The sequence below is a fragment of the Oncorhynchus kisutch genome, linkage group LG14 (assembly GCF_002021735.2).
Source record: "Oncorhynchus kisutch isolate 150728-3 linkage group LG14, Okis_V2, whole genome shotgun sequence".
Classification (NCBI taxonomy): Eukaryota; Metazoa; Chordata; class Actinopteri; order Salmoniformes; family Salmonidae; genus Oncorhynchus; species Oncorhynchus kisutch.
In genome coordinates, this window is record NC_034187.2 from 17,818,570 (window position 1) to 17,844,555 (window position 25,986).

Here is a 25,986-nt window from a genome sequence, read left to right on the forward strand (position 1 = left end):
GCAGTGTGCTGGGCTCGTTTCATTGCTACACAGCAGTGTGCTGGGCTTGTCTCATTGCCACACAGCAGTGTGCTGGGCTTATCTCATTGCTACACAGCAGTGTGCTGGGCTTGTCTCATTGCCACACAGCAGTGTGCTGGGCTTGTCTCATTGCCACACAGCCCACTGCTTCAAAGGCATGTACTAGGCTACTCAGATCTGTGTGAAATTCACCTCTTTGATATTCACCACAATGTTGGCTTGTCTGAGACCTCAGGCTTCTCACTTACTGGGTATTGAGTCAATACCAGTCAATGTTTCCATTGAACACGGCAGTCATGTTCAGGTTTCAAGTTAGTTTTTTAGTTTGTTTTTTCATCATATACACATGATATGCATGGGGCACACAGTGCAATGAAAGATGCCCCTGATACCAATAGCCTAGCAAGCAGGGAGTTTCCAATGACTACTACTGGAATGAAGTTACTCTATTCCATTGACTTCATAGCAAACAAAAACAATCCACTTTTTTTACTGAGCTTGTTTAATTGGTTTAACATATCTTCAGAGATTACGTTCAACTCCCCAAAAATAATAAGTTTAAATTGAGAAAATACATAAAAAATAATGGTCCATTGAGGGTTCACTGCAGTCAGAGATGATATCATTTCCAGTTCCAGACACTAAGGTAAACTGCATATTTACAAATCAGATATCATTACGAATAACCTAGAGGGAGATTTCTGCTGCTGCATTCAAAATATTGGTCGGCATTAGCATTAGGCTAAGTGAGAGAATAATGGCCAATGAGATTTCCAAATGCATCAACATCAAATTCCAGTTAATCATTCACCATGCCCAGTCATCGCCCTCCCCTCTTCTGCCCCCCCATTAAACACCATTTATTAGTGGGGAAAAGGAAGCATTTAATGAAATCCTCAATTGAATGTGTAAGCAGTTCGAGGAGTCTTCTCTCCCCAGTCGTGGCTTACATCTGGCGACTGATGCACTTTGCAGAAACTAAGGCGATTCAAACCCTTTGATTCACTGCAAGGGGAAACAATATTGCTACAATGCTACGTTTGACTACTAAAGGATTGTGAACAAATGTAGCTTGGCATGTCAGTGAATAAGCTTGTTTAAAACCCATGGGCCGAATGAATCACTAGATTAACCCCTAACATTACATGAGATCCAACAATTAAAAGGATCAAGTGCGCTAAGAGCTTAAGCACATGTTAAGCAGGTTAAGTCGATACAAACAGGCGGGGAATCTAAGAAGGAATCATACTATACCTGTAATAAATGAATCCTCTCTTCTTTCTGGAAATCCGTGGTTTGTAATGCAATAACAGTAAACTCAACCACAATGACGTTCTGTCATAAAGGTCATGCCAGTCAGTTGGAGCAGAGGGGTTATCATATTATCACACAACTGAAATCCCAAGAACTGTCAGCTAATCGTGAAAAGGCAGCATGACTGAATGACACATTTTGTTAGCAGCAGCCACAAAAGGCTCAAGTGAATTCCGACCAAATAGCATACATAATTGGGGTAGCCTATGTTTTCACACACACACACACACACACACACACACACACACACACACACACACACACACACACACACACACACACACACACACACACACACACACACAGTCAAATAGTAACAACAACTCAAATCAGGGATGAGGGAGAACTGATATAAAATAACCTACCAGTGCGTTCAATGTAGTCCACACACTTCTCAATGAACAAGGGGATTGGCCGGTCCGGAGTGACCAGATTCTGTAGGGGAACACCAAAGTAGTGGCTCTCCCAATTCCTCCGTGTGGGAGGGTACAAAGGCTTTGTGGGCTTGGATTTTGGCTGTGAATTGAAAGAAAACATAATAGCATCATTTTCAAAACAAACTACAGAAATAAAGTTCATCCTTTCAATTTTAATTCTTCAAAAGAGTTGTCATTCCCCACAAGACTTAAGCTCTAATTGAGAAAGAAAAGTGTAAAACACCTTGCAAGAACTAACATTTAGTTTTTTGTTAATGTTCTGTTCAAAGACATCAAAATGTTCAAACAACAAGCGTATACTTAATGGCAGTGGTGCTACTGTAGTGAAAACGATTCACCATGCTGATATATGAAGTTTGGCTTTCAACCAAAACATTTGTGTATGATTGTCCTGTTATGTGCAGACAAAATCATTTTACAAAATGAAGAATGAAGCAAGCTCCTTGAAACGTCATTGTGAGTGTGGACCTACTGTACAGTACTGTAGTGAAAATGTGAAGTGGACAGCTTTTATGTCCCAAATGTCACCCTATTCCCTATATAGTGCACTACATTTGACCAAAGCCCTATTGCCATTTGGACCATAAAAGCTGTCCACTGGTTCATGCCTCAGAGCACTTCCTCCACACCCTGGGAACTCTGCCTGCCTCCAAATGCCTTTAACAGACTACAATACAGTGGGATACCCAATTCTCCTCTCACTCCTCAACTATGGCGGTCATATTTAACCGTGATTGTGTTGTCATTGCTTGTGTTATATCCCATGTTAATTGCTAAGGAATGGGAGTGCATGCTTGGCCAGGAGAAAGTCATGTTGCAACATTCAACAAAAAGTACAATTCACATTTACTCTCAGTGTGATAGTTCAAACATTGATTTTCTTCAATGCATGAGCGCAGACCATTCTGAATCTGTGTTATAGTAATCATGAGAGCAGACCATTCTGAATCTGTGTTATAGTAATCATGAGAGCAGACCATTCTGAATCTGTGTTATAGTAATCATGAGAGCAGACCATTCTGAATCTCTGTTATAGTAATCATGAATCAGAATGCCTACCTTTTTAGGTTCCTTTGTCTTTGGCGTTTTCTTCTTTTTCTTCTTCATGTCATCCTGCTCAGGATCGGAGGTGATGGCAGGGTTGTCTATCCCTCCCTTCCAGGGGTCCGCAGGGGACAGCAGGGGGTCTTCCTCACTGCCCCGATGGGCCCTGCCCTTCTTCTTCTTCTGCATGGCCGGCCCAGACTCATCATCGCTGACGTCGGAGTGGACACGTCTGTGGTACATCTTGGTTTTGCTGAAGAGTATTTTGGAGCGGTGCTTATACTTGGTGGGCCTCCTGCTGGCCTGCGCCTTGTGGTCGAAGCCGTTCTCCTCGTCCCCGTGTGAGACGTGAAGCATTTTGAGGGTCCTGCTGTGGGTGTCCTCTGGGACAGCGTAGATGTTGTCGATAAAGCCCTTTGATTTCAGGAGAGTGTCTACGGGGTCTGCGTAATTGTCGGACGCCTCGACGTCTTCACCTTGGGCCATGGGGCTGCGTTGTCGTCTGTTGCTCCTCATCCCAGCCTCAATGGTCTTCAGGAGATTGGGGTCCAACTTCTTGACGTTGGGCTTGGATAGTATAGGCTTGGGTCTAACCGGGGGAGGCACTCTGTGGTTGCGCTCTTGGTCACCGACAGGTGTGCTATGGACAGGGTACTCGTTCCCCTCCAGATCGATCCTGCACTTTCCACGTTCGCTAAGCGTTGGAAGAAGCTGCACGTCGTCCCCGATGGGGCTGTAAGGTGGAGGAGCCTCGGTGTCGTCCTCTGAGTCAGGGTAGAAACTGTAAGCAGGGGAATGGCTGTGGGGAGACTGGGGGAAGACATCTTCACTCGCACCCGTGCAGTCTCGAGAGCTGTCAAACATGAAGGCGCTCTCGATGCTGCTCTTCTTCTCTAGCACCTCGTTGAAGAACGGCGTGAAGACTTCCGTCTGACGATGGTACTGAGACAGAGAGTAGAGAGCTGTGAATTTAGCGGTTATCTCTGTAGCGATGTGCTCTCCTTCAGTCATGAGGTCTTTGATTGGGTCATTCTCAAAGAAGTCTGCTTGACTGTCTGTGACGGCCACCATTTGAACAGGGATGACATCTTGGACCTCCGCCAGGAAAGCTCTGAGCATCGCCATGGAGGACTTGCGTTTTGCTGAGTAGACCAGGATGTATCCATGGACGAGCTCGTCCTTCCTGATTCCGATGGAGGAGTGGTAGGAGAGGACAGTAACCTGTATTCTTCTGCGACTGTCGCCAATGATTTTGTTGAGGATCAGAGTGTTACTTTGGCCAGGTTGCCCTGCGCTGCAGGAATGTGAATCCAGGAAAGGTGAGAGGATGAGGTCTACACTAAATGGATCCCCACACACGGCACACATAACAATCCTCAAGTCGGTCTCTGACATGTCTTTGATGGACGGCAGAGGGCTCATCACATCAAAGTTGTGCTTTAGTCCTTCTAATACTCCTCTGAGAGCCTGTTTAATTTGGAACTCGTTAAACTTCCGTGGAAAGGTAGCAGAAGGTATATCTACAAAGGTGCACTGTAACTTATTTGCAAGCTGTTGGCCCTGATGCCTTAATATAGGCATATTTTTGCAAACGCTGTCTCTCTGGTTTGCTAGGATTAGAATGAATGGCAATGGCAGTGCATATCTCTCCCTCCTGTTCTGTGCAATCTCTGCCCTGATTCTCCCTACGCAGTCGCCAATACAATTTAGCGACTCTATGGAGCTGAAGACACAGAAGATTCCGTGAGGTTTGAAGGTCGATGCCCACGTATGACTAAAGAGCAACGTTGAGTTGACATCAACAGGCAGAAGCTCCAGTTCATAGATTTTCCCATCCAGGGTGTACTCGTCGTCTGTGGACTGGGCTCGGATTTCATTTGCAAGTTCTTGTGCGAGACCCTCCCTTCCCAAGAGACACAAATTGACTTTATCAATGTTGGCACTGTTATAGTAGAGATTAGAGCGACCATGGTCCAGCTGAACTAGCCTGTTAGCCAGTACCTGCTCGACATTCATGTCAACGCAGCTCTGTCCGCTCAGACACGTCTCCTTCGTGGGGTGGTAGACGAACCCGATGTGCTTGAGAAGAAGTGACTCCCTGTCAGGGGCCAGTTTCTGCAGAGCTCTGTATCTGGGCTCCTCGTTGAGCACAGTGTGGATCTCGCTCATTTTGTCACAGCTTGGGGTGGCATTTAAATCAAGGTCATAAAACAGCTCTGCGTGTTCAAAAAGCATTTCCTGAAATTCCTCTTTGGCCCTTTCAACTATTTCCTGCTGATGCTGGCTGTAAACATCCCTGTGATCAGATTCACTGATATACTTGTAGGCCTCGTCCTCCATGACAAAACACATGACCTCTTCCCAGGGTTGTCCAGGGCTGATGAAATGGACTCTATCCAATGTCTTCTTGAATCTATTCTTCATTTCTAACCGCATTTTCTCTGAGAACAGATGCTGGACATGGTTCTGAAAAATCTTCTCCCCTTCCAACGTTTTAAGGAGATCAAAGGGCACTCTTCTGTCGTTGACTTTGTCAATTTGGTCCGTCTCATCCCACGGAGTGTGCTCCAGCACCACAAACCAGAAATGAAACTCAGCCCTGCTCTTCAAGATACTTTGAGCCTCCGACCAGCTCAGGTTCTCGAGTTCTTCCAAGTTGTTGAGCAAGTTATTGAGAATTTTTGGCAGGCTCTTGAAGTATTCTTCCCTCCTTTTCCTGATATGTTCCTGCTTCAGCTGTTCGATGTGCTTGTTGAGGGTGTTTCTAGCTTTTCGGGTGCCTTCCAAGTTGATGTATTCCTCATAGTCGTGGTGGTTTTTCAACATGTTACTCACTGTTTTCCAACTTGTGTGATAATCTCTGACGGTTTGTACAATCCTCTTTTCAAACTTGTCGGACACTGAGGCTACTAATTGTCGCTGAACTTTATAGGCCTCCAAATAAGGAATGATTTTGGGTTTGCCTCGTGTTTTGTCCATCTGCTGGGTCAACGCGTTAAAACAGAGGTCTACATTGATTCTCGATCGAGCTGACGTTTCTACCACCAGGAGGTTCTTTTTGCTTGCAGCGAACACCTGAAGGTCCCTTAGATACTGCTCCATGCACTCGTCACATTTAGTTGCAGCAATGACGATGGGCTTTTTCGATTTGACCATTTGAGAATAAAGGCTGTTGACAAATTTAATCTGATCCTCAAATTTCCTATTGCAGCCTTTGCTCACATCTATGCACAATAAAAAACCGTCAATGTTCAGTTTCCCATCGGCCATCTGCTTCTGATCAAAATCCTGTTCCAGGCCAAGCTGGTCGGTGCAAATGTACATCAGCTTCTCAGCAGACTGTAGCTTGAAGGCTGCAGCCCTTTTACTATAGGGCTGCAGGTTTGTGCTGCGATGTGGCAAGAAAGTCTGATCATCAATGAACTCTGTTTGTTCAATGATTTGAATTTTACACTCCAGCCCGTCATCGCTTCGGTGTGGCACTTCACCCCAGTAGAGGAAGTGATCATTGTTCACCACACGACCTCCAAAGTCAATTGTGCTCAACACAGAAGTGTGCTCAGTGTAGTAGCCGTCAGCGTTGGAACACACATATCTGTTGCATAGGCAGGACTTGCCCACGCCACAATTGCCCTTCTCCTTCTCTGTCCCTGAGAGGCCGACAACACTAACAGCATATGTTGGGGGGCGTGCCTCCTTGTTCTTGGCCATTATATTCCCCCTGTCATTGCTTTGTCAATTTCAAGAAAGGTTTCTACCAGCACAGCTATCATTCCACTCCAATTAGTTAGATAGGTGGCTGGTGCACGTTCATGGCTTTCTCCCTTTAGTGGTGAATCGCTCTATCCTCCTAGATCCTCGAGCTGGGATAGGGCAGCTGGTTCTCCATTATTATGACCTCCCTGAAAAAGAAAGAGTGTATAATTGAACTACACACACATATGAACACAAAAACAGATCATATAGGCCTAATATGGTCTACATACCAAATGGCACCGAATTCCCTTTATAGTGAACAACTTTTGCAAACAGTCCACAGGACTAATGATACAATCTGAACAGTTACAGTAGGCTATTTCCGCTCTAGAGACTGCCAGTCATATGAGGCAATAACCTACAACAGAGGTTAACCTGCAAAAAAAAATGTGATAAACTGCAAATAAAAATGTTGATAAATCCTGTACTGTCTGTAGGAGTGTAACAAATAAGTTCCTTGTTCAGTGTCAGTGACTCTTTTCATGAGTAATTTCCCCCCACAGATATTGGCCATTCCATTAAAAAAAACTAATTTTATCCAATTTCTGCAGAAGATAAAAAATGTTATGCAACTTCAGACTTGGAGGCAGTGACCTAGAAATAATGAAAAAAGCGTAAGGAGACAAGATCATAATTTAGTTATTTAGCAAATCCCAGAAACCTACTATTCATCATTCAATATGGACTATATTTCAGTTTACTCCAGCAATACTATTGTTGCAGATGTTACTAGAGAACTATTGCACCTGTCATCATTGAACCTTTTGACAATACTGGCTATTATTTGTTGCACTTCGCATGTTCGTCACCTAAGAATCATGCAACACACCCCATCATGACATCTTACAAAGCAAACAGTCCAGTTTTGACGTCCGATTTATAATACTGTAGTTACACTGGTCCTGCGCTTCTAGTATTAAACAGGAATTTAGCTATTGCATATCTATTTTTTTTTTTTTTTTGTTATTATCGAGATGTGTGACTAGCACTGCCCAGGTGAGAAGGTAGCCTATCACTAGCAAACCATTGTAGTGCCTGGCTGTGGTAACATTTCTTTCTGATCTGCTACGTTCTGAACGGTGCGCCCTTCTAAACCCCAGTCATTAATGAATGATAATGGTATTCAACCAAGAATGTCATTGCCAGGGAGGCACACCAATCAAAACTCAAAAGCAATCCTCTACCACGAGAGGTTAGAGGTTATTCAAAAGCACGACGCTGCTCTGGACAACTTGTCAGTAACAATTATCATCTTGCAACAATCCGAGGTTCATTAGTTAGCTAGCTAATGTACCTGTCCTAGCTAGCTAACATTAACTGCGTGCGAACTATCAAGCAAGAAACGTCCAGCAAGTGAAACTGTCACACTTCCAAATAGGTTGCTAGCAAACGTGGTTTGCTTTATCTGCACATGGTAACAATTATAATAACCCATGCAATAAAAGGTTACGTCTCTGGCTATGCCATTGTAATCAGAAACTATGACAATGATAACCCCATCATCAATGGCATTTGGTTGGAAGAATGACTTGTATAGCCAACTCAAGGGCCTAAGCTAAAATCGCTTGCTTCCAGAGTAGTCTCTGGCTGAGCTTAGCCCACTAGCTAGCTGTAGCTAACACTGCCTAGTTAGATAGCAAAATAGTGGTAGCTGGTCGAACAATAATACATTTCACTCAGCGCAAAATACAAACGAATGACCTTGCCGGAATATTTCGTTACGTCCCTTGATCCTTCATTTACATTTTTTAAATTTATTTGACACAGACAATTTTATCCAGGGTGTAGCTCATGAAGAAATTCGATTCAGTCCATTCCAAATACATTCCCCTACCTAACATGGTCGCTCCCAGCTCCGAGACCACGAAAAAAGGTAGCATTCCAAGTGTATTATTTTACTCCAGCAAAATCCATTTTTCAACGGCTCGTGCACTGCAATTCATGGGAAACGTTCCGTGTATCCTCTTTCTATTCCAAATGTGTTTGTTTTTATATATTTTGTTTAATTGGTGGTATGCGTGTAATCGGAGACCTGCTCCCTCCTCTCTCTCTCATCCCGGTCAGTAATGGCGACTGATACATCCTGCTCTCACCCACTCTCTCTCTCTCTCTCTCCCCAGTAACTTTTCCATTAGGGCTCAAAGCAGGGGCGCGACGCTCGTGCATGGTTGCTATGTAATTGTGTGAATTAATCATGTCTGGAAATAGTATTCGCTAATGCCTGAATATTTAGTGGCTTATTTTTGTGATAGTGATTAGAGACCAGTGATTAGGGATCATGTCCACGAGATGGCACATTGTCAACCAGAATAAACATCTACGTAGAGAATGTAATAACCTACATTGTTCAATCGTACATAAGGTTGGACCATCTAGTTTTGCAAATACAGTAGGCTACTGACACATCTTTGTGGTTACTTATAGTGTGGAGCCAAACCAAGTTATTACATGGTTATAGCAAGTTTATTACAGGGATATGCGCATCTGAAAGAAGCCATCTGAAGAATTGCAGTAACATTCATGTGAATTACAATAATATTCCATGAGGGTTTTATATGACAGACAAACCTAGTTTTTTTTTCAAAATAGTGTACAGCTCTCTGGAGAAATTCAACGGCAGGTTTTTAATACTACACAATATGCTGCTCACCCTAAGGCCTTTACTTTCAATGCTTCGCTAGTGGATTCTAGGCAGATTTGCAAAACCTTGTTTGTTAAGCTCTTGCTTTTATCTTGACTTAGAGGGAAGGGGGATCCCTACAGCTTGTCTCTCACTCAACCATAGTCTACACTTCTACACATTTTTTATACTGTTCTATACACATTAGCGTCTTCTGTTGATGATTAATTTGTCATTGAAATGTAAATTAATTGTAGAATACATTTCAACCTGATTTGGTTCTATCCAGGAGGTACAGTTCATTTCAACCTGATTTGGTTCTATCCAGGAAGTACAGTTTATTTCAACCTGATTTGGTTTTATCCAGGAGGTACAGTTAATTTCAACCTGATTTGGTTCTATACAGAAGGTACAGTTAATTTCAACCTGATTTGGTTTTATCCATTAAGATTGACAGAGCCCTAGTAGATAAACTATGCATATGCAATGAAGGTACATGATGATGTTCAACTTACATGTTGTAATGTGCATGTAAAATATCTGCATCAAGCATCTTATGAAAAACATGTGATATGAAGTAAGTTTCTGAAAAAAATTGTATCAAAGAAAGTGTGTCCCTCACAACTGACAGACACAAAGTTATCAACCCTTTTATACAAGCCTTTTCTACATTGAGTTGGAAATCCAGACATCGCTGTGCTATTTATTGTTAGCCATCATAATGCAATAGCCTTTAACAGTGAAGCTGAGAGTCCAAGCTCCATTGTCTGGGTCTGTTTTGGGCTCAACTGTCCCTCTTCAATTGTTGCGACATTAAACACCAGGGATGAGCTGGAAGGCTCAGGGAGCTTTGTCCAATTGTTTGTGTCACTTAAGTGTTCATATTTTCATGTTATCCTTCAAACTTCAAATAGTTCTACGCACTGTTGTTTTGATGATGGCACACTGAAACAGAGTGTAAATATTCTAGTGAGAGTGGGCATTCTCTCCCAACCAACGCTGAATGGTGGAGAGAAAGTGGGAGTTGTTTCACACAGGATCCCAGAGTTCTGGGTTGGCATCTATCAATATGAACAGGAACAAAGCATTGGAATCAGAGCCTTAGTTTTACATTTTACATTTTTTATTGAACCTTTATTTAACTAGTTACTTACAAACTTAACAGACTCAGAGCCAAAAGGCTCATTGCCTCGCTCTCTCTCTCTCTCTCTCGCTCTCTCTTTTTCTCTCTCTCTCTCTATTTTTTTTCTCTCTCTCTCTCTATTTTTTTCTCTCTCAGTGCTTTGCAGCTTACATGTCAAAGGTCAATCAATATAACTTTCACACAGTGTCATCGGTGTCATTGTTGTCACAAGTGATGCAGTAAAAAGAGGAGGAGGGAACGTATTTATTAGCCAATGGTTTAATTCAAATCAGTTCCAAGAGCAGACTATGTGTGAGGTTGCCATGCCATGCAAGTGTGAAGCTTGTGATGGAACAAGAACAACCTGTAAATAGATGTGATGATTCCTAGCAACAGGCAGTAAGTAGTGTGTTCTCATCTGATGTAAGTGTTGGTTGAGAATCTTAACTATTGGTCCTTACACCCTCCTTGTCCTCAGAACAATAAGGTAATTGCCTTCTCTTTCAACTACCCTGCCCGATCAGTATAGTCTGAGTCTACCGCCGCCCTGACTCAGGGGTGTGAATACTTATGTATTTCAGTTTCAATACATTTGCAAAAGATTCTAAAAACATGTTTTCACTTTGACATTATAGGGTATTGTGTGTAAATGTTTGAGAGAAAAATATATATTTAATCCATTTTGAATTCAGGCTGTAACACAATAAAATGTGGAGTAAGTCAAGGAGTATGAATATTTTGTGAAGGCACTGTATAAGTAAGTTGACATTTTCATTGTCTTGTGGTTGTTATGAAACACTCATGTACTGCTCATGTATGTGGTATGTATGGGTTATAAATGTATGAAGTCCTATACCCTTTAAATAACTGTTCATTCTGCTTTTGGCCCTCTTCATGTCAATGATGCGGAGTGGTGTTATCATAAGGAACCATAACAATTCATTCCTCTTTGAGCAAAAACGAGTTGGGTTTTCCATGCGCGACAGGGTGGCCTTCATAAGGCGTGAAACAGCTGCCTATGGGAGATACTCATGTTAAAAGACCTTAATGACAGCCTCCCACGTTGAACTGGAAGCGTATGCACTCATAAGCTGCTAGAGTATAGACATGCAACTTCCTTCTTACCGATTTTTTTCGCAAACACTCCAAAGAATGTATAATTGTTAGGATGGGGATGGGATGTTATTCTATACTGTATATATTCCTGTCAGCACAACACCATGCACGTGTATTAAACACCAATGACACCACAGTACAGCCTGTACAGGAGAAAACTCACAACATCCAAATGGTTCTGTCATTATCAGCAACCAGGTCTTAGTCTGCATTATAAAACGTATGCTTTTATACGTTTGAAACAGATGACAAATTAGTCAGGAAAATGCAAAGTGCCTCAATGAAAACAACTCACAACAACCCTTTGATGTTCAGTTGTGCTTAAGGCTTCATTTGTATTATGTGGCGGGGAGGGGGGCACTAAGGGCTGTAGCTACTACCAGCTTCAAGTCTGTCTGTGTTAGTGAGTGTTTGTGTTCAATTCACAACAATGGTGTCTTCATGCTCTCTGTCTGCAGGTTAAGGTGTCGGTGAGACTTCACTATCAATTGGACCCTTGATCACCTGAGAGAAATCGTCTGTCGCCTCCATTTCACCTCAGTCTGCCCTGCATGTGTAGATTGCAAACAGGGAAGTAGCTGCTTGTAGCCACCAAGCCACCTGTCACATCCATGTATTTATATGTCCTTTTAGCTAACAGGTGGAAGGAAACAAGACTAAAACGTTTTTTTTCTGTGCATTAGCCAGGAAGGCCACAGCATGTGAATAGAAAGCAGTGTTCAGCCGAGGAAACAGTCTCACAGTGGAAACAAAGCTTGATTAATCCCTGTAGCTTTGTGTTGTGGTGATGCTGATTTCTAATGGTCAATGTTTGGCATTATTTCTGATCTATAACTATTATCTCCTTAAGTTTCAAAAGGCTATAGCTTCCTGTGAGAGATGAGGGGCATTTCTTGTAACATCCAATGGAGCACTTATGGTGCATTAGTATTTTGGCTGAAACATAACATACTGTAGGCGTTAGACAAGGAACTCCCAGAATAACCACCACCATCATATCTGTCTTAGATATGTAAGGTCCATTTGTCTCAAGAATAGGCCTTAAAACATTGCAAAACACTTCATACTATATTGACTGCCTTCTTGCTATCGCTATTGAAACTACAGTGACTATGTGGGTAAATTATTAATCTGAAGATAGTGATGTCATTTACGGCAAGTGTGTGCTATATCTCTTTAACTATGGGCTTGAAAGGTTGTCAAACAAACAATCACAAATAAAATTCCCCTCAAAGCGATGTACGGTGTATAATCACCTCTACGTTGTGGGAAAAATAAAGGCCTATTGGATTTAGTTTTTTGCTTGGATCAAGTCCTGGTACAGAAGCGAATGTCCTTGAGAGCTGATGGTGAAGTTGCTACATATTACTATAGCAGCCTAAGCTTAATTTTTAATTGAACACTGAGGTCGAGGCAACATTAGTGAGCTCCTCCATTTCATCCATCCCCACCACTGGCCCATGCCTCAGACACACGTCCTTCAGCAGCAGACACAGAGAGCAAGGTAAAGACGTTGATGCGCCCAGACCAAGTCTCACACACCACCCAGCCATGCCCATAGACACAACGTTCCTATAATGGGCTTAGCCCCTCAGACCACATCAATTTTAATGCCTCCTCAGCACCCACTGGAATGGGGGTCCCCATTCTAATAATTACATTTCTATGGGCATGCCCGCCCAGACATCAAAAACCCAGCTGCAGGCCAATACCCCAGCTTTCTTCTGTCTGTCCCTCTAGGGTTGTTTTCCTAAAAAAGTTACAACCACTTTCTGTTTTGTTTCCTTGCCACGATACTAATGGGTATCGCAATACTGGTATGGTCCCGGCTCTACACAGTACCCCTGCTTCATCTAAAATCTCCTTCTCCACAATCATGAATTATTCACCTCACCAACCCTCAAATCTCTCTCTTTATCTCCTCAGATCTACAGTCTCCTGCCAGTTGTGTTTGAGAGTCCCTCTACATCTTAGCCTGTGGCTCACTGGGCTCTTTGGTCCCTTGTTTACTCTGGAGCTGCAGGGGAAGAGGTGAGCCCTAATAAGCTCCAAACCAGGCTTGACACTGAAATAAAGAACTCCAAACTGAAACAACTGAATCAAAGGAGAGTAAAGAATGTGTATCCTGATACCAAAGAAAGCAGTATTTGTATTTGTATTTCCAATGTGTATCTGACACTGCTGTGTCCTAGGCCTAGGATATCATCCAATTTACATGGATGGTTTCCCCTGTTGTGCACTGAACAGAGATCCCTAGGCTCTGAAAGCAAGTCCTTTTTCAGCTCTGCTAGCAGTGTGTTGCGTCTGCATGTCGTTTTTCAGCTCTGCTAGCAATGTGTTGAGTCTGCATGTTGTTTTCAGCTCTGTTAGCAGTGTGTTGAGTCTGCATGTCGTTTTCAGCTCTGTTAGCAGTGTGTTGAGTCTGCATGTTGTTTTCAGCTCTGTTAGCAGTGTGTTGAGTCTGCATGTCGTTTTCAGCTCTGTTAGCAGTGTGTTGAGTCTGCATGTCGTTTTTCAGCTCTGTTAGCAGTGTGTTGAGTCTGCATGTCGTTTTCAGCTCTGTTAGCAGTGTGTTGAGTCTGCATGTCGTTTTTCAGCTCTGTTAGCAGTGTGTTGAGTCTGCATGTCGTTTTCAGCTCTGTTAGCAGTGTGTTGAGTCTGCATGTCGTTTTCAGCTCTGTTAGCAGTGTGTTGAGTCTGCATGTCGTTTTTCAGCTCTGTTAGCAGTGTGTTGAGTCTGCATGTCATTTTTCAGCTCTGTTAGCAACGTTGAGTCTGCAAAGTTCTAGAGCTCTCAGCAGTATGCAGAGAGCAGAACAGGAAGACAGGTGACTGGGGTGTGTGGGGGCACTGCTGCAGTCCCCCCTCCGCCTCCCTCCACCCAACCTCCCCCACCCCTTCACTCCTGTTCTGAGCCAACACATGCCCTCCCAGTGACACAGCACAATTGCAACCAGCTGCTGCTGTTTACCCAGAGCCCTGCTGTAGCTGCATTGGCATGGCAATGGATCAACGCTAGGGCCTGCCAGGCAGGACAGGGACCCCAAGGTCAAGGGAGATGGGGCCACGGATAGGGGGGAAAGGGGGGGATGTGGGGGATAAGGAGTGGGGAGATTGCCTAGAGCAGGAAGGTGAGAGACTTCATCCACCACCACCATGAACACCAACTCCATCCTACCCTGCAGCTAAGCTTTATCTAATTATGATGATGAGGTCTGGAGATTGTTTTATCATGATATGAATCTGTCTGATAATAAGTTCAAAGACAAGTTTTTTTTTAGGTCACGGCATACAGCAATAGCAGGGCTCTGTATTTTGAATGGCAGGTTTAGTAACTGATTTTAGAAAGTGAAAGTATCCCTGCCTGCAGAGTGCAAAAAATCGCAGATGTTTTTTTTGGTCTCTGAAAATCCATTCTTCTCTAATTTTGGAATGCAGGATGTGGCTTATACAACAATAGAGAGTTATAGTTAATTTAGTTGCTGACAGAAGCAGATTGAACTGTTGGAATGACACCCAACTGGTATATTTAACGGAAAATACAAATCTTTTCAATAAGAGATTTTCAAAACTAACCATAGTGTAAAAATATATTTTTGAAAGTATAGCGCTCAAAGAAAAAAAAAAACATAACATAACCTCAATCAATAAAATATTTATGTCTTGTGTAGAATTGATGTTTTCACTTAGGATGATTTACAGCAATAAATATACAGTATGAAGACTTATTTTTACATCTTTACATCTTGCACTTTAATTGAGTGCATAGCATGTTATGAGTTATGAGGTTATGGCATTTTAAAACTCTTTAGACACACACATATTAATTTTATTTTCCTTACTGTCACGACTTCCGCCGAAGTCGGTCCCTCTCCTTGTTCGAGCGGCGTTCGGCGGTCGACGTCACAGGCCTTCTAGCCATCACCGATCCACTTTTAATTTTCTGTTTGTTTTGTCTTTGTTTTCTACACACCTGGTTTCACTTCCCCCATTACATGTTCATTATTTAACCCTCTGGTTTCCCCCATGTTTGTTTTATTGTTAGGCTGTATCTGATGGCTGGTATTATTGTTGCCGGGTTTTGTTGTTACGCCCATTTATTTTGTGGTATCGGTATTTTTCCAGCACCATAGTATTGTGTTTATACTGGTGTTTTCTTGAATTAAATACCTTGTCCGCTCTGCGGTTACCCACAGCCTTGAGACTTACACTTTATAAGATTACAATTGAGAATCTGTGTACAAACATAAATTCCCAATCAATATATTTTCTTGGGGCTCAGATGTCACTGACACCAGACCCCCCCCCCATGCTTTCCCAATTTCATTATAGATTTTTCTTCAGGAAGTACCGTAGTTCATTCCTTTGTATCATGGTATGTTTATTGCAGTAAAGACTGAGGATACGTCCCAAATGACACACTATTCCCCCTATTGAGTGCACTACCTTTGACCAGAGCCGTAAATGCCCTGGTCAAAAATAGTGCACTAAAAAGGGAATAGCTTGCAGACTGAGACAGAGAGAAATCCCCAACCTAGAGAGGGAGATAATTTAAGTCAGCTGAGCTATGTTTAACTGTGCTGTTGTGTTTGTATGGAAATACCTTGCTTCTCTCTGCCTAGAAAAGCACCACATGTCTGGGCAAGTGCCACTGGCAGCTGCCCATAGGGAAGAGTGCCAGTCACTAAGGAGTCACTCAGTACTGAATCACATACTCACTGAATGGATTTCTCCCACTCTCTCACTCCCACAAATACACACACACACACACACACACACTCTCTATCTGTCAGAGAAAGAAATCTGTAGGAAGAACTTGGCAAACGAGGCCATCCTCTACATGTTTCATCTGTAATGCATCCAACCTGTCCGGTGTCTGTAAGAGCCACACCAATAATTACTGTACACGGGAGTCATCATTTTGGACCCTTTGGCATTTTCCTCCTCAGTGCTGGCATTGTCAGGTGTGACTGTGTAGCCTTGAGCTAGCAGGTCTGCCTTGCAGTATCTCCCTCATTTCACCTCATACAGCCACCTTTCATCCTTCTCTAAGTCTCACTTCTCCATCTTCGCTTTACACCGTTCCCCCTTTCAGGAATACATCTAGACTTACTGGAGGGAGATTTGTATTTTTAGAGGAACTTGTGCTTTTGTGATGAACATAAACAAATGATATACTGCCATATTTAGTTATTTATTATATGGTTGTTGTAATGATATTTTGGGGATCAACTAGCATTATACCGAAAGTTGACCTAAAGTCAATGGACGTTGGTTTGTTGTCACGCCTTGGTCTTAGTGTTTTGTGTTTTCGTTATATATTTGGTCAGGCCAGGGTGTGACAGGGGTTTATGTTGTTGTAATTCGTATTGAGGTTTGTAGTATTTGGGATCGCGGCTGATTAGGGGTGTTGTATAGGCTTGGCTGCCTGAGGCGGTTCTCAATCAGCAGTCAGGTGATTCTCGTTGCCTCTGATTGGGAACCGTATTTAGGTAGCCTGAGTTTCGCTTTGTCTTTCGTGGGTGATTGTTCCTGTCTCTGTGTAGTGTTCACCAGATAGGCTGTATTAGGTTTCACGTTCCGTTTGTTGTTTTTGTATTTATTAGTTATTTCATGTATCGTCATTTTCTTCATTAAAGACATGAGTAACCACCACGCTGCATTTCGGTCCGACTCTCTTTTAACAAACGAAGAACGCCGTTACATTTGTATAGTAAAGACAGTGTGTTCGGAAAGTATTCCGGCTCCTTGACTTTTTCCACATTTTGCTAATTTTATTCTGAAATAGATTTGTTTTTAAATGTTCACTCATCAATCTACACAAAATACCCTAAAATGACAAAGCAAAAACTAGTTTGTAGAAATGTTTGCAAACGTATAAAAAATAATAACTGAAACATCACATTCAGACCCTTTGCTATGAGACTCGAAATTGAGCTCAGGTGTATCTTGTTTCCATTGATCATCCTTGAGATGTTTCTACAACTTGATTGGAGTCCCCCTGTGGTCAATTCAATTGATTGGACATGATTTGGAAAAGCACACACCAGTCTTTATAAGGTTCCACAGTTGACAGTGTATGTCATCGTGGAACCCCGATGGTCACTCTGAAATAGCTCTAGAGTTCCTCTGTGGAGATGGGAGAACCTTTCAGAAGGACAACCATCTCTGCAGCACTCCACCAATCTTTTATTTTATTTAACCTTTATTTAATTAGGCACATTTTTTAAATACATTTTAGAATAAGGGTGTAACATAACAAAATGTTGAAAAAGTCAAGGGATCTGAATTCTTTCTGAATGCATTGTATATATGGGATTAAAGACAATATCATGCTGATCAGTGTCCCTAAAAATGAAGGTCAAGTTCAGGTGAAATAAGTGTACAGAACTGAAAACAGGACTTGAATGGAAATAAATTGACCACAATACTGTTCAGTTCTTTAAACAGAACCACAAATAGATGGCTGCACTAGTGGGCCTTCCTCTTCAACAACCAGTCTCAACCCCAGCCAGTGTCTCCAAACACAGGACAGGCCTCAGCAGTGGTGTAAAGTACTTAACAAAAAATACTTTAAAGTACTACTTATTAATACTGTATAAGACATTTGAAATGATTAATACTTTAACTTTTGATACTTAAGTATATTCTAGCAATTACATTTACTTTTTAAACTTAAGCATATTTAAAACCAAATACTTTAAAACTTTTACTCAAGTAGTATTTTACTAGGTTAAATGCACTTTTACTTGTCATTTTGTCATCAAGAACTAGTCTGAAGGGGTTTGGTAGGACCTCTCAGGCTGCGTTCACAGGCAGCCCAATTCTGATTCTTTTTTTTGACCAATCACATCAGAGCTTTTTCAGAGTTGATCTGATTGGTCAAAAGACCAATTAGTGAAACAAATATCAGAATTGGGCTGCTTATATAAACACAGTCATACTTTGTTCCTAAAATATAGAACAGCATGCAAATTAATAACCACAGCTACACAGGAAAAGCAGTAAATGTTCAATGCTCATTGACCTGATAAGACACTGAGCTGTCTGGCTTGGCTTTCATGGTGGCTGGTTTGGTTGAAAGTGAAACAGCTGCTGTAGTTAGATGAGTCTAGGGAGTGACAGAAATATGCGGGAAGTAGTCCTGTTGACCCATGTCACAGAGTGCTTATCCCACTCAGGCTGAGGAAATAAATATCACCAACCTGGACTCATGGATAGACATAACATAGTAAATGTAAATCCGAGAGAGTCCAATTAGTTTGATATGTTACGATTTGTATGGTATGTATTAATTTGTGGATGTCCATAATCCATTTAGTATATTTAACAAATTGTAAATTCGTATATGTTACGAATTGCAATTAGTACAATATGTTGTTCTGAAAACCAATTCCTGTGACATTTTTTAAATTTGCAAAACGGATATGTTATGAATTTCTATTTGTTGTCGCTAACGTTAGCTAAGTGGCTAAGGTTAGCTAGGCTAGGGGTAGCTAACATGCAAATTACTTGCAAAGTAGCTAAACTGTAGTAAGTAGTTGCAAAGTTGCTAATTAGGAAAATGCTGAAGTTGCCACATGATGAGACTCGAACATGCAATCTTTGGGTTGCTAGATGTTCACGTTATACGCCTGACCAGCCACCCTACTTTAGTTTTTGATTTAAGTAACCTGTCATATGTAACCATACCATATGTAATATATCATACTAATTTGAGTGTTCCAGATTTACATTCAATATGTTACATCTAGTCTATGAGACCAGGCTGATAAGACTGGTGGTTGGGGATGTTTGATTCGATATGCAGTGCCACCAGGTGTTTATAGAGAGTAACTGCAACTCTTATTAGGCTTCCAAGTCAAGTGGGCAATAGTAGGTTGTTTATTTTCATCTCTGACTTAGTAACATATTGCATTTCATGAAGATGGAAGATTGTGTAAATATTATTTAAAAAAGAAAAGCACAACTCACCAGGCATCAAGTAAAAAACAATATACAACCAAAGCATTCCTTTATATTCACCTTATGCTTTAGGACAAAAATAACAACCAATGAGTTTACTGTGGACTGTACATTGTGGTCTCAAGGCTTAAATTAAACTTGTTGTATTTGAACAGACTGAACACAATCTATATATTGAATACTCACCGGTTTGAAGAGACAGATTGAAACTGAACATAATGTTATCACTGTCACAACAATGAAAGTCCAATATAATGTACATCATTCAATAGAGTAAGTATGTAATATATACACATGTAACCAGATCAGATAACATGGATTTCTGCAGACTCTGCGGCAACAATGGGGAATAAGGAGAAGTGCAGTGTTCTGGTCTATTTTCTGTAGATTACTAGTTGTCCTACACAGAAAAAGACTAGATGTCCAGTTGTCCTACACAGTAGATGGCAGTCACTCAACCAGAGAGTTCTTCTAGACGCTGGACCACGGCAGTCGCCACTTTTCTTTTTGCCTCAGCCGAACACCATAGGCATTGGCAGATATATATTAAACAAACTCAGGTAGAAAACTAACATGGTAAACTCTCAAACGTGTAAAACGTACACAATGTTAGTGACGAATACACCGTTTGTCTCCCAACATTGCCAATGTTTGTCTTTACTATCTATTGTTACCTCAGGGCTATCAGGCGAAGACACCAAAGGCTGGCCACTGTCTGACATCTCTCTGATGTTCAGGTGTAGAGGAATGTCTCCTAGACAGAGGAGGGAGAAGAAACAGTCTACACTCTATTATCCTTCTATTACACATGAGATTCAGATAAATTATTAACTCTGTAACTCTGTAATGACCCCCAGAGTATCAGCAAGCGACCTTTCTCCTTCTGACTCAAAGATGTGGGTGGTTACACTGGGGGCACTGAAACACGCTCATATTCTGGACTATACCCAGAACCTATGAGATGTGACATACAGTTGAAGTCGGACATTTACATACACCAAATACATTTAAACTCTGTTTTTCACAATTCCTGACATTTAAGCCTAGTCAAAATTCCCTGTCTTAGGTCAGGTAGGATCAGAATAATAGTAGAGAGAATTATTTATTTCAGCTTTTATTTCTTTCGTCACATTCCCAGTGTGTCAGATGTTTACATACACTCAATTAATCAGAAGTTTACATACACTCAATTAATTAGTATTTGATAGCATTGCCTTTAAAATGTTTAACTTGGGTCAAACATTTCGGGTAGCCTTCCACAAGCTTCCCACAATAGGTTTGGTGAATTTTGGCCCATTCCTCCTAACAGAGCTGGTGTAACTGAGTCAGGTTTGTAGGCCTCCTTGCTCGCAACACAATTTTTCAGTTCTGCCCAGAAATTTTCTATAGGATTGAGGTCAGGGCTTTTGGCATGTGGCATTATGGCCAAACAGTTCATTTTTTTAGTTTCATCAGACCAGAGGACATTTCTCCAAACAGTACGATCTTTGTTCCCATGTGCAGTTGCAAACCGTAGTCTGGATTTTTTATGGCGGTTTTGGAGCAGTGGCTTCTTCCTTGCTGAGGGCCTTTCAGGTTCTGTCGATGTAGGACCCATTTTACTCTGTAAATGTTTTATTTGACTCCTTTTTCTCCCCAATTTCGTGGTTTCCAATTGTTAGTAGCTACTATCTTGTCTCATCGCTACAACTCCCATACGGGCTCGGGAGAGGGCTGCCTCTCGGGCTGCCTCTCGGGCTGCCTCTTGGGGCTGCCTCTCGGGTTTCCTTGCTAGCTGTGTACCTTCATATCGTTGTTGTTCCTCTATTCTCCAGTATTTCTCCTCATAGTATCGCCGTTCCTCTTGCGCTTCCTCGAACGCCTCCTTAGGACCGCGATACTCCCCCGGCTGTGTCCAGGGTCCTGGTCCATCCAATATCTCCTCCCAGGTCCATTTCCCCATTAAGCGCTGTTCCTCCTTTTCACGCTGCTTGGTCCTTGTTTGGTGGGTTATTCTGTCACGTTCGTCATAACGAGGAGACCAAGGCGCAGGGTGATAAGAATACATTCTTCTTTATTAAACAAAGAACACTAAACAAACTAACAAATGACCGTGACGCTAATTACAACAAGTGCTGACATGCAACTACACATAGACAATAACCCACAAAATGGCAACCTAAATAGGATCCTCATTCAGAAACAACAATAAACAGCTGCCTCTGATTGGGAACCAATTCAGACCACCATAGACCTACATTTACCTAGACATACCAAAACCCCATAGATATATAAAAACCCTAGACAAGACAAAAACATACCACCCTCGTCACACCCGGACATAACCAAAATAATAAAGAAAACAAAGACAACTAAGGTCAAGGCGTGACATAGTGTGACTGAAAAGGCAGGTTCTCCATAAGCAAGATCTGTTCTTCAGCAGTGTCTCTATGCAATGCTTCAAGTCAAACGTGCAGATGATCAATCTGATGCTGAATGCGTGGAGGTACTACTGAATTATGTTCTACTCCTTTTTCAAATGCAAATATGGTCTATACTAGTGAGAATGCATGCTAATAATAATTGCACCGTGCCTAAAATAATAATTTGGTGTTTTCATAAGATTTCATGTTTTCAGATTGACAGAGGGATGGTATATATCTGCTTTTTCAAATGTGCTACAGAGGACATTATCCCCAAAATGGGTAGGTGTTCAGCTTTTCCAGTTTTGGACAATACTGCAATAATGCACCTACCTGGGCTTCGCAAGACTGTGAACAGTAAATGTTACTGTTCTTCAATGAATCGTAAAGCAGTATTGCTACTGAGTGGTTATTAATCCCTTTGCTATACTATACTCTACAGCGAACACTCTGTGTGAGGCTGACTCTGGGAAGTATGTGTCAGTGCTGGACCTGCCTGGGAGCGTTCTCATCGTGCCTCAGGCTACACTGGGAGGCAAGGCCAAAGGGAAGGGCATGCAGTACCACAATAACATTGGGAAAGAAGAGGGCCTGCAGCTGTATTCTAACTTTGTCTCCTTCTTTGAGAAGGAACTGGCTTTGTCCAGTAAGAGTAGTAAGATTGCAACCATCATCAAACATGGAACTTATGGGAACAGACAAGTGCTGAAGCTGGATACCAACAGACCATGCACACACCTGATGGAGTTTTGAAACTTCCAATACTAATTACATTTCACATTGAATGACCAATTGCACTCTTGTCCCTAAAATGGTGGTACTGTATGTGTATATCTGATGAAAGCTGCCAATAGTTTTTATTAGAATTTGTGTGTTTGTATCATGTTCTTTGGTTAAATTATACAAATGTAATATGATAATGAAGTCAAAAGAAAGTCTGAACTCAACTGAAATATTTGTTTTGACATCCTTGTTGCAATTTGTGAATTGGTTTATAAATGGCAACTTGTGACATCTAGTGGGAATTTATAAGCACTGCACCAGCAACACAAAAATATAAATGCAACATTTACAGTTCACATAAGGAAATCAGTCAATTGAAATGAAATCACTAGGCCCTAATATATGGATTTAGGGCCTAGTATATGTGCATCTGTTGGTCACGGATACCTTAAAAAATGGGAAGGGGCGTGGATCAGAAACCCAGTCAGTATCTGGTGTGACCACCATTTGCCTCATGCAGCGTAACACATCCCCTTCACATAGACTTGATCAGGCTGTTGATTGTGGCCTGTGGAATTTTGTCCCACTCCTCTTCAATGGCTGTTGCTAGATATTGGCGGGGACTGGAACAATCTGTCGTACATGTCAATCCAGAGCATCCCAAACATGCTCAATCGATGGTGACATGTCAAATCAAATCAAATGTATTTGTCACATACACATGGTTAGCTGATGTTAATGAAAGTGTTGCGAAATGCTTTTGCTTCTATTTCCGACCATGCAGTAATATCTAACAAGTAATAGAACCTAGCAATTTCACAACTACCTTATACACACAAGTGTAAAGGAATGAATACGAATATGTACATAAAAATATATAAATGAGTGATGGCAGAACGGCATAGGCAAGATGCAGTAGATGGTATAGAGTACAGTATATACATATGAGATGAGTAATGTAGGGTATGAAAACATTATATGAAGTGGCATTGTTTAAAGTGGCTTGTGATACATTACATCAAGATGGCAAGATGCAGTAGATAGTATAGCGTACAGTATATACATATGATATGAGTAATGTAGGGTATGTAAACATTATATAAAGTGGCTAGTGATAAATTGATTACATCAATTTTTACATTATTAAAGTGGCTGGAGTTGAGTCAGTATGTTGGCAGCAGCCACTCAATGTTAGTGATGACTGTTTAACTGTCTGATGGCCTTGAGATAGAAGCTGTTTTTCAGTCGCTCGGTCCCCGCTTTGATGCACCTGTACTGACCTCGCCTTCTGGATGATAGGGGGGTGAACAGGCAGTGGCTCGGGTGGTTGTTGTCCTTGATGATCTTTTTGGCCTTCCTGTGACATCGGGTGCTGTAAGTGTCCTGGAGGGCAGGTAGTTTGCACCCGGTGATGCGTTGTGCAGACCTCACTACCCTCTGGAGAGCCTTACGGTTGTGGGCGGAGCAGCTGCCGTACCAGGCGGTGATACAGCCCGACAGGATGCTCTCGATTGTGCATCTGTAAAAGTTTGTGAGTGTTTTTGGTGACCAGCCAAATTTCTTCAGCCTCCAGACGTTGTCTGTGTGGGTGGACCATTTCAGATGTGTACGCCAAGGAACTTGAAACTCTCCAACCTCTCCACTACTGTCCCGTCAACGTAGATAGGGGGCTGCTCCCTGCTGTTTCCTGAAGTCCACAATCATCTCCTTTGTTTTGTTGACATTGAATGTGAGGTTATTTTCCTGACACCACACTCCGAGGGCCCTCACCTCCTCCCCGTAGGCCGTCTCGTAGTTGTTGGTAATTAAGCCTACCACTGTAGTGTCGTCTGCAAACTTGATGATTGAGTTGGAGGCGTGCATGGCCACGCAGTCGTGGGTGAACAGAGAGTACAGGAGAGGGCTGAGAACACAGTGTTGAAGATCAGCGGGGTGGGGATGTTGTTACCTACCCTCGCCACCTGGGGGCGGCCCGTCAGGAAGTCCAGGACCCAGTTGCACAGGGCGGGGTCGAGACCCAGGGTCTCGAGCTTAATTACGAGTTTGGAGGGTACTATGGTGTTAAATGCTGAGCTGTAATCGATGAACAGCATTCTCACATAGGTATTCCTCTTGTCCAGATGGGTTAGGGCAGTGTGTAGTGTGGTTGAGATTGCGTCGTCTGTGGACCTATTTGGGCGGTAAGCAAATGGGAGTGGGTCTAGGGTGTCAGGTAGGGCGGAGGTGATATGGTCCTTGACTAGTCTCTCAAAACAATCTGTCGTACATGTCAATCCAGAGCATCCCAAACATGCTCAATTGATGGTGACATGTCTGGTGAGTATGCAGGTCATGGAAGAACTGGGACGTTTTCACCTTCCAGGAATTGTGTACAGATCCTTGCGACAAGGGGTTGTGCATTATCATGCTGAAACATGAAGTGATGGTGGCGGAAGAATGGCACGACTATGTGCCTCAGGAATTTGTCACGGTGTCTTTGTGCAATTGTGTTTGTTGTCCATAGCTAATGCCTGCCCATACCATAACCCTACCGCCACCATGGGGGCACTCGGTTCACAACGTTGACATCTGAAAACCGCTCTCCCACACTACGCCATACATGCTGTCTGCCATCTGCCCGGTACAGTTGAAATCAGGATTCAACCGTTTAGAGCACACTTCTTTAACGTGCCAGTGGCCATTGACGGTGAGCATTTGCCCACTGAAGTCAAACTGCAGTCAGGACAATACCCTGATAAGGACGACGAGCACACAGATGAGCTTCCCTGTGTCGGTTCCTGACAGTTTGTGCAGAAATTCTTCAGTTGTGGAAACCCAAAGTTTCATCAGCTGGCTCATCTCACACCATCCTGCAGGTGAAGAAGCCAGATGTGGAGGTCCTGTGCTGGCGTAGTTACACGTGGTCTGCGATTATGAGGCTGGTTGTGCGTACTGCCTAATATTCTAAAATGACGTTGGAGGCGGCTTATGGTAGAAAAACGTACATTCAATTCTCTGGCAATAGCTCTGGTGGACATTGCTGCAGTCAGCATGCCAATTGCATGTTCCTTTAACTTGAGACATCTGTGGCATTGTGTTGTGTGACAAAACTTCACATTTTACATTTTAGAGTGGACAAAGACATGGTGGTTGGAACCAAAAATCACATATTTGGACTCATCAGACCAAAGGACAGATTTCCACTGGTCTAATGTCCATTGCTCGTGATTCTTGGCCCAAGCAATTCTCTTTTTATTATTAATGTCCTTTAGTAGTGTTGTTTTTTGCAGAAATTCGAACATGAAGGCCTGATTCACGCAGTCTCCTCTGAACAGTTGATGTTGAGATGTGTCTGTTACTTGAACTCTGTGAAGCATTTATTTGGGCTGCAATCTGAGGTGCAGTTAATTGTCGATTTCTGAGGCTGGTAACTCTAATGAACTTATTCTCTGTAGCAGAGGTAGCTCTGGGTCTTCCTTTTCTGTG

General features: G+C 42.3%; 1 protein-coding gene and 1 pseudogene across 1 annotated transcript in view; one reads left to right on the plus strand and one right to left on the minus strand.

The window, feature by feature from the left end:
* The window catches only part of LOC109904579 (rho GTPase-activating protein 5), a 67,636-nt gene extending 58,989 nt beyond the window's left edge, over nucleotides 1-8,647 (minus strand). Inside the window, exons 1-3 of the mRNA XM_031787946.1 lie at nucleotides 8,407-8,647; nucleotides 2,832-6,718; nucleotides 1,701-1,851 (exon numbers count right to left, since the gene is read on the minus strand). Coding sequence (XP_031643806.1) covers nucleotides 1,701-1,851; nucleotides 2,832-6,527 — 3,847 coding nt within the window. The 5' untranslated portion in view covers nucleotides 6,528-6,718; nucleotides 8,407-8,647. The remainder of the gene's footprint in view (nucleotides 1-1,700; nucleotides 1,852-2,831; nucleotides 6,719-8,406) is intronic.
* Nucleotides 8,648-12,891: 4,244 nt separating this feature from the next.
* LOC109904578 (D-aminoacyl-tRNA deacylase 2-like) lies at nucleotides 12,892-22,551 on the plus strand (annotated as a pseudogene).
* The last annotated feature ends 3,435 nt before the right edge of the window (nucleotides 22,552-25,986 follow it).